At 38.1% G+C, this 9,529-nt stretch overlaps 2 protein-coding genes across 3 annotated transcripts; both read right to left on the reverse strand.

Annotated features, from left to right (window-relative positions):
* Nucleotides 1-1,304: 1,304 nt before the first annotated feature.
* Nucleotides 1,305-7,955, reverse strand: LOC134219364 (uncharacterized). Of its 2 annotated transcripts, none has more exons than XM_062698084.1 (7): nt 7,876-7,955; nt 7,685-7,809; nt 6,224-7,631; nt 3,091-3,426; nt 2,566-2,722; nt 2,263-2,507; nt 1,305-1,754 (listed from the first exon to the last, which is right to left on the reverse strand). In XM_062698084.1, exons 3-7 carry the CDS (start codon nt 7,367-7,369, stop codon nt 1,701-1,703), a joined length of 1,938 nt encoding a protein of 645 aa, XP_062554068.1. In that variant the 5' UTR covers nt 7,370-7,631; nt 7,685-7,809; nt 7,876-7,955; the 3' UTR covers nt 1,305-1,700. The 2 variants fall into 2 exon arrangements, with proteins under 2 accessions (XP_062554068.1, XP_062554067.1); XM_062698083.1 differs by having other exon boundaries at nt 2,152-2,507.
* On the reverse strand, nt 4,260-5,332 carry LOC134219365 (uncharacterized). The gene is made up of 2 exons (XM_062698085.1): nt 4,999-5,332; nt 4,260-4,926 (listed from the first exon to the last, which is right to left on the reverse strand). The coding sequence occupies exons 1-2, from the start codon at nt 5,096-5,098 to the stop codon at nt 4,586-4,588; spliced, it is 441 nt and encodes a 146-aa protein (XP_062554069.1). The 5' UTR covers nt 5,099-5,332; the 3' UTR covers nt 4,260-4,585.
* Nucleotides 7,956-9,529: the final 1,574 nt, after the last annotated feature.

A 9,529-nucleotide genomic window follows, 5' to 3' on the forward strand; every position in this document is an offset into this window, starting at 1 on the left:
TACAAATTCTCAACGACGTGAAATGAGGGTAGTTGATTAAAAATTGATGGTCCTCTTACTCCTGTTTCTGATGGTCGATTTGTGTTTATATCTATGTTGTAAGTTTCTACAGCTCGAATATATTGAGGAAGTTCTTCCGTATCATTTTGACATTGATCACGTGATCGCGAGCAAAACCTGCAGTAAAAATTGGCATTGAAGGTCATAAATTGATGCATTTGGTGAACGCCAAGATTGTCACCCTGCACTAACGTTAACACAAACCTAATTCTTATTGTTTCACCTGCCAATTCAAACTCAGTCCCTTTCTCCTCAAGAGATTTGAATATCTGAATGATCTCGTTAAATAACTTGCTGGTTCCAATTTCACTCATCTCTACTTTTTTAATCATAGCAGCCACGAAAATATTACATAACTTTGAGCGGTATTCGTCTGGAACGGTAGGTACCTATCGAATAGTAAATCCCACAAATAACATGTTTCTTATTATGAGAGCTTAAACAGTCGTTCACTTCAAACTCGTCGGAATATAACGAAATAGGGATCAAGATTTCGCCTGGATATCTTTGTTTGACGGTTTTCCAAATGCTAGCATTGACAATATTACTTATTGATGGTTGTTTCTCGAGAGAATTGGTATTGGCAACAATTTTTTGCAATATTCCATCGCATTCCAAATAAGTTTTTTGCAATTCCTGATCATAAAACCTGGTTTACAGTTGTCATTTGAGTGATAAAACGGCCTACTTTTCCATACCAACAGAATGGGTGCTTTAATGACCATTATGCAACTCAAATGGGTTGCATAATATTCATTATAGCACTCATTTGAGTGCTATAATGAAAAACCTACATTGGGACAGTAGTTACATGACAACATTTAGCTGAATTAGTTTGGGTGAGTGTTTAAATAGTGTACTCTAAGCGTCTCGTAATAAATGAAATGGTTTGTTGGACATAACATCACAATTTTCCAAAGGCAATTGCATCCATCGCTCCATAGCTTTTCAAGCTATGCAATTTGGCAAGATAAGATGGAATCTTATTGTTCTCTGCCGCAACATAATTTATTGGCATGAATGATCATGTGGAGTAAATTCTATTGTACAATTTTGGTTAAGATTTATCATATTAAAGCCCATTTTTCGTCATTGCAAAAAATAGCGTGTGCAACTCGTTGCAAAACTCGATTTTTTCAGCACTCGTAGTATTTATCCAACTCGGCAAGCCTCGTTGGATAAACGTACAACTCGTGCTGAAAAAATCATCTTTTTGCAACTAGTTGCACAAACTACTATTTAGCTGATGTTCTATATCCATTAATACAATGTGACATTTTGTATTTTCATCATCCTGGCATTGTGAAGATTTACTTTTTTCTCTTGGGTTTTCAATAGCAATAGATTTAGGTAAACGAAATATTCCAAGATTTTCGATATATTTAAAGAATTTGTAATCTGAATCGATGAAATCGAAAGGTTGTTTGAGTCGGTCTATATACTTGCTAAGCTCGAATTTAGTTTGCGCATCTTCATCTCCGGTTAAAACTGTGTCTAGAACCTTTTCGAGCTTTTGAACAATGTTAGTATTCAATTGGCTTGCTTTTTTTTGAATGGTCAGAACATCATTTCTATGAATATTGGTTTCGTTGTGTAGTTCTAATGTGAAAGCAACGGCTGCATGATTGATAGAATCCAGGTTATCGGACAGAAGTGACGACGTTATGGTTCGTGAAGATGTCGGTTGAATTGAACTGCAATCGGAATGTGAATTGTCATTTGGCGTGTTATCTAAATCGTTATCGAACAAATCAGTATTTGGATGTTTTGTTAGAACATTTATAGTTTTAGAACGTGCATCTGGTACCGTACTAGTATCATGCCGTAGACAATGACGTTTGAATATATACCAGTTAGAAGTTTTTTGTATGCAGTTTGGATAGGTACAAACATAACGGTAACACACAGGTATTTTATGTCTAGTCGTAAGATGCTTGATATAGTTAGTACTAAACGTAAACACTTCTTCGCAAGATTGAATGAAGCAAGCAAACATGTTTATCAAGACAGATAATCCTTCAAATTGTTAATGCATTCGTATTGCTCCTCAACTGGAATATCGTAGAAATAGGTCGAAATGAAAATCCAGACCAGCCTCGATATACGGGAATGTTCCAATCCGAAAACGGCACTGCATTTGATTAGAACATCGAGGGCTCTGATCAAGGTGTTGAACCGGTATGTAAAATTCTTGTAGCGTACTTGAAACTCTCCTTCCAGAGTGGTCAGGTTCTCACCAATCGCTATTAGTTTCGGAACCGGTTGAAATCCATGCTTGGTGTACTCGTCTATAAACTTGTCCAACGTTGCAGATGCTAGGTCATCTGTAGCTGCGAATAGAATCACTTCTTCTTGCGCAGCTAGAACTGATGGCTTGAAAATTCTTGTTACCTTCGTTGGCTTCAACACGTTGTTAAGCAACATCAGTATCGAACAGTGTTTAGAGTCTAGAAAAATTGAATAAATTCATTAATACTATCGTTCTGAATGATTAAATTTACTCACTTATATCAGTATCCGCGGCCTTCAAACATTCTAGAATGCCTTTTGATATGTCGTCCTTGTACGGCCGATCAACGTACTGAACTAGTTTGGGCAACACATTATTCCATTTCTTAACACCATCAGTGACACCATACATCAAACGGAAGTCTATGTCGATCTGGAAAAGATTATTCATGCATAAATTTTTTTTTTCTGTTGTTTTATCTTTATTAAAGAGATTTACAGCCCTAGGCTGGCTCATCCCTGCAAGGGATTATAAATAATACAATTTATTTTTAGAAGTATTGCGATGATTGCTCGTCTACAATCTACTGCATTTGAAAAGTAAGTCTAAATCCAAAATTTCATTTTTGATACACAGGGCTATTTTAAATTAAGTTTTGAAAAACTAATAAATATCGCTTGCTGAATACCGCAATAGCCTGCCATAAATACCTGACACCTGTTTATGCATTTGTCATAATGCAAGAACAATCAGACTTCAAACCAAAGTAGCATACTAATAACATATTTAACATGACTCACCGCTTGATACCCATGCACATCCTGATAGACTTGATACCGGTTGAATAGCTCATCGACGAAGGATTTGTTCTTTAGTTGCCTTTTCCTTAAAGAGTATGAGTGTTCCCATTTATCCAACGCCGTTGTCCAAGGCAGTTTGTTATGCTCCAGCCACTCAATTGCATTAGATTTGGATTCGTCAGAATCATCCGGATCTGGTATTATTTTCTTACTGTGCAAATGAGCTTCTTCGCGTAATTTTCTTTTAGCGTTTTTTTGCCTGACGTTGACTAGCTTGTTAAACAATTTTCCTCCTGGATTTCTTCTTCCACCTGCACGTGGGATGAAATAGGTCTCCTGCAAATATTTAAAGCGTATGAATATATCATTCTGCATAACTTGGCTTGCGTCTTCAGTCTCTCGTACTTGACCCTACGCGTGTCACGTACAATACACTAGATGACCTTATTTTTGTGGTCGAAATATGGATCGGTATAGCGGTGGGATTAAATTAGATAGTACTAACTCGTCTTATTACAAGTAAAGACATACTATTAAAAAATATTTGAAAAAAAAAATGATTCAAGGATAGTTAGAACGCCAACTAGGCTTGTGGCTAGAAGTTCGCATCTCTTAAAATAAATTGTAGATCTGCCGAGCAAAAAGGTAATATGAACAAATGGAAATTGTATTGTTATTAATAGCCCCTTGGTTCTTTTTCGTAAAGCACCTTATTTTCCAAAAGTAGGTTGACCGTTGTTTCGAAAGTTGCTAACTTTTTAATGATTACAAGTTTTGAACTGGAGAAAAGGGATGTAAATTAATTTTATTTCAAAAACATTTTTTACCGGAAAATAACAGGTACACCATACATTTCGCCCCGCTTGAGCAATGCCCCACCTTCCCCCTTCCTCGACCGTTTTCCAACCATTTGACTTGTTGTTTTATCCATCACTAGAAATCTATTTAACCGTATACTTAATATCAAGTAATTAGGTTGTTCTGCACCCGAGTAATAAGCGTTGCGGACGGGAATTGGGAAAGCTGCCCGAATGGTCCGATTAAATAAAAGTAATTTTTGAAATTGCAATTTTATTCAAGATATTTTAGAGTTCATTTTTGTGAAGTTAGATTTTAAATCGCATAAAACTGGTTTCGATTCAGAAAAAGTACTCCGGTTAGATTCAGGTTTCCATGGGAATTTACTTTGATTAAGAAAATAATCTTATCATTTTATTTTTGCAAATTTACACAGTAAGTTCGACTTATCTTAAATTGGGGATGGGTACAGCATGACCCGACCAAGTGTCTCATGGCGTGTCCAGGCAGGTTGGTCTTGAAGTGAGCTCTCACGCTGCCGATGTCACCGTGCAAGCGAGTAATCTTGCCCCAGATAGCGCGGATGTTGGTCTTCTTTTGGGCGGCTCACATAGACGCACCGTTTGCCGATGACAGAGCGTTCTTGCGGTTTTGGCATCCTTCCAAGATGGCATGGTTTTCGTTCTGGTTTTGCATGTCATGCTTGTATCCGGTAAAGACGGCCTTTGCCCATAGGCGACCATAGCTCTTCTTCTGGTAAGCCAAAGCATCCTTGGCGTCTTGGCGACTCGTTCTCCATTTGGCTATTGAGTACGCGCCAGAATAACTTCCTTGGATTGCTACTTTTCACGCTCTTCGATCCAGCTGCGGCTGGGGTGGCGATCTTGGCGACTGGTTTCTTTGGTGTATCAGCCATTGTGTCCATTAGCAGGCACGATGCCGGAATTGTCGTCATCGTTTTATCGTCAAGTGGCACAAGAAACTGTTGAGATGATAGCATGATTGCTGTTCGCCTCGCATATTCGCAGATTCTCATTCCTGATAAAAAAATAAGCCAAATAAGCATGAGAATTAGTATTCCATAGAGAAAATGTTGATATTTATATCTACCATCAATTTGTCCAACACCAATAGAAATCTCTGGTGCGTAGAGTCTCAGGTTGCTATTAGTTGCTATTAGAACAGCCTTTTGCAATCCGGATTTGCGCATGCAGTTCCTTTAAACATGCCTATATTTCCAAACGATAACCACTGATGCCTTTATTCAACTAGATGATTCTGGCAGCAATTATTCCTTAAATTCCGGTCTGTTGAAGTAAACTCGTGATTCAACCACCGACAGAATACGCATATTTATCTATAGAGGCACTTTTACAGCGGGAAATCGGGAAAATAGCACCGCGCACGATGGAAAACGAAAACTGGCTCACTTTTTTGTTTTGATCTGTTTTGAACGGTTTGATGAGCAGTGGCAGAGCTTACTCTCGAACTATGGGCGTTATTCAAAAATATACAAGGTCATATTTATGATAAAAAGTAAAATTTATATTTATATTATTATACATCTCATCTATAGAATTTGAGAGAGAGCAGAAGAAGAAGTTGTTTCATTTTTTCGCTCTTTTGAAGCTATCACTGTCAAACTCGTGAGTCAATCTTTTATTTTTTATCTTGACTTCGGCATTCTGCATTCTATTCTTAACATTAGGTCTTAGGTATTAGGCATCAGGTACACTAATTTTCACAGCATTATTTGCTTAAGATTTGAGTTCAAAGAATTATCGAGTATTTGTTAGAAAAATGATTAAATTATTCAACAGTATATCTAGTTGAATGTATGAAACAGAGAAGAGTCATGGTTAGTAACCATTGATTTTTTTTATTTTATGTCACATTTACACATACGATAAGAGGGTTGCTACAACCAAATGAAATCTAATTGTTCAACTAGATTTACTTTGACGTATCGAATTCGTTTCAATTTCCATTGATTGGCTTTGGATAAAATTTGAAGAATGCGGCAATAATTCATCTTTCATTCAACACGTTTCATGTTAATCTATACTTGTGTAGTAGGGTTACTGCTCCTGGACTTCATCTCATAGCCACGAAAAACAAAGCAATGAAAAGGCATTTGATTTGTTTCTTATTTTGCGATTTTTTTAACAGTGAGCACGCATGTTAGCAAAAAAAAGCGACAAAATTGGTGCCGTATTTCTTTGTTTCGCGATGAGATGAATATATGCATGTTCAGTGAGATGAAAACGGAACAGTTCCCCTATATATATATATAGCTATAGCAAAATATCATAGAGTTAATTAAAAAATTACTTACAATTTTTTCGTACTTGAATAGCGCAACGATGGATTTTGCGTAATCCTTCAAATACTCCTCTTTACCGCGTTTTCCAGCATTACAGTGGTGATCTATGACGATTTGCGCCAGTTCACGTTGACTGTCTGCCGAGAGAGGGCCGACTGCTGCTCTTTTCATTAAATGCTGGCCAATGATTGTTTGCTTGAGCAGTTCCTCCAAATGTTGTGGACTGAAATAATCATTTTGAGTTGGATAGAGCAGATCAGTGCTAGTCCAAGCTTCTTTCGAAGATCCAACGGCTAACGATTTACGCGATTCAGTTGAAAAGGGAACCTGTGATTCTGTCTCTTGTCCCGTAACGCGTTGCTTCAATGGCTTTTCAGATTGTTGCTCACTATGATGTTGATTTTGAGCTGATACTCCAGAATCAACTAATGAAGAGCTACATTGACTGTCAAAAGACTGGGGGTCAAGTGATATTTTGACTATGTCTTGACCGACAATTGAATGCTTCGGAATCACATCCGATAGTTTCACACCACCGGAATGTAAATTTTGAACGGGAGCGGGTGTTCTAACAGCAGTTTGAAGTTTCAGAACTTGCTTACTAGGGTGTTGTTTTTCGACCGGCGTAGATGATTTTCCAAGAATACAATCTTCTGTCGGCCGACCTGCAGTGCCGGATGCGATGGGATAAAGTACTTCTGTTTTGATTGCTTTCCGATATATACCGGGCTGTTTCAAGAATTTTCCAAAATGTTGCTGATCTGAATACCGGATTTCGCTCTGGGCGGTTGAACCAGTCGCAGTTGAAACTATTCCCGGTGATCCAACGAAGGTTCTGGGTGATACTTCCGCCGGAGTGGATGGACCTGGAAGAATTTGATCTTTTTTGGAAGCTCCAACAAATGCTAACCCACGTTGATTGATTGAGTCGAGCGATAGCGCTTTGGTTGTACACTGGCCGTTAAAATTTTCCCCTGATAGTATCAAATTAGAATATCGTTTTGCAGTCGTCGCAATGGATTTTGTAGGACCAGCATGAGCTTCTTTCGGCGATTCAACGAATGATGAATTGCGTTGATTATCGGCAGAAATGTGACCGTGTGGTTCACTGCTGTTTTTTTCCTCGGTTGGATAGGAAAGATCCGGCCTGACAAGCATGTAGTTTTTTAGCAGGAGACGATGGCTTAGAGGTAGTCCAAACTTCTTTCAGTGGTTGACGAACTACAGGATTGTATTCATCACAATCAGTGTTTGCTTCCGTTTTCGCTTCGTGAGTATATAATGCAGCTGACTCAACGAAATCCGAGCTACTAGCGGACGTCTCTTCAATGTTTTCCTGGCTAACGGATTCTTCAATCAATGAAGACACCGACGTTCCCTCATCAAGAACGACCTCCTCAAACCCTAGGAGCTGTAAACCCTGAAAAAAATATCAAATCAGTACTTTTCAACACATAGCTATTCTAACCTCACTTTTTCTTGTCTCCAACGCGTAATCCGAAAAAAAATTTCGTCGAGGTTCCACTGCTGCGGATCGAAGAAAATTTCTAGCTCGTCCTTGCATATGGTTGAGAGCTTCCCCAAATCGATGCCACTACCTGTTAATTAAAATAAAACAATTTCATGAAAATACAAGCACAGGAGGAATATTTTATTATAAATACCTATCAAAATCCGTAACGCTTCTGCTGACAATTGCAAATCTTCTAGAACGACCGATTTTAAAGAATTGCCTTCGAGCGCCATGTTGATTTCTATGTCATTTTCCAATCTAGTGAAATGTATAAGAAGAACCTAATATATTTTTGCCATAAGGCGAAACTTATACTTTTCATGAGAAAATAAAATACAATGTGCATTTTATGTAAAGACGAATTAAAGATTATATGTTGGTTTATTAATTGTATGTATTTGTACGTTATAAAAGCTATGAATGAAATTGAATAAATAAAATAATTACTTTTTTTACGTGTGGTTTAAAAATTGAATAAGGGACGAGAATTCATTCGAACCATGTGTCGTATACTGTCCAATCGCTACCTACACACTAAATGCACATCTTTTCAGAGTGAAGGGTCAAACACAATGGATACGTTTGCGTGCGTTTTGACAGTTTTCCCATGAGAGAACTGTCAAAATGCACGCAAACGTATCAATTGTGTTTGTGAAGGCAATCTGTTTGCAGCGAGGAATTTCAGGATATTTTTTATGTCGTGAGGGCGTGCAAGGAACCTTGTGGCCCCAGATCTGCGCTAAAGGAATATCTCCGGGTCCGAAGAATACAACCAAAGCCTCCTAATAGCATCATTATCGATCGCGAGCATTTTAATCACCCGCGCAACGCTGTCATTTTAGTTTCGTCACTCGTTTCCGTATCGGTCACTATTTTCGGCTCTTAATTTGGTTGCTGTATAGACCTGTGCAGGAGTTCATCAAATTCACTCACCCGATGGATTTTGACATTTGAGCGGGTCGTCTTCTCGAACAAAAGTTCATTTTGCGTTCATTATGCGACCCACTCAAACGTCATAATTTCTTGGGGTGAAGCGCTTATTCAGCTAAAAATAGTCTTGGGAAAATTAGCTGAAATTGTTTGTTGGGATTAGCGAAGTGTTGGTGGGTCTTGATCTTTATTACATGTCCCTTGATAACCATTTTTTGAGAGTTTCTGATGTAAGAATGTAATCATAGTCCGCCCATCATCTAGTCTGCCATACCCCATCACGAATATCTTTCTCTTGTTTTCCAGTATAATGTCTGTCGTTTCCCTTTCATATTTCTTCCTCTCGGTACTGTCTCCCAAGAAAATGTTTCAAGACAAAATTTTCAAAACGACTTATCTGCTTTTGTAAACAAAGATTCAAACGACGATTTGACGAATCTGATAGCTCTTCCACGCAAACCAACACCATCAACAGGTAGCGGAAACCTTATCCTACCTGTTGGTGGTGTTGGCTTGCGGGAGAACTATCAGATTCGTCGAATCGTCGTTTGAATCTTTGTTTACAAAAGCAGATAAGTCGTTTTGAAAATTTTGTCTTGGTTTGTTCGTTCCATTACACAAGTGAAACTTCGTCAAGAATGGCAATTATGTGAACATCAGCATCGAACAAAAATTACGCGGTTTTTTACAGTCTACTCTGTGTTTCGTCTTTGCATCTGGGGCTTCCTAGCTTAGCTTAGACAGACTGTACATATCAATGGTTGCTACTCCGTGATTGATTAGAAATCAAGACAAAATTTTCAAAACGACTTATCTGCTTTTGTAAACAAAGATTCAAACGACGATTTGACGAATCTGATAGCTCTCCCACGCAA

The sequence above is a fragment of the Armigeres subalbatus genome, chromosome 3 (assembly GCF_024139115.2).
Source record: "Armigeres subalbatus isolate Guangzhou_Male chromosome 3, GZ_Asu_2, whole genome shotgun sequence".
NCBI lineage: Eukaryota > Metazoa > Arthropoda > Insecta > Diptera > Culicidae > Armigeres > Armigeres subalbatus.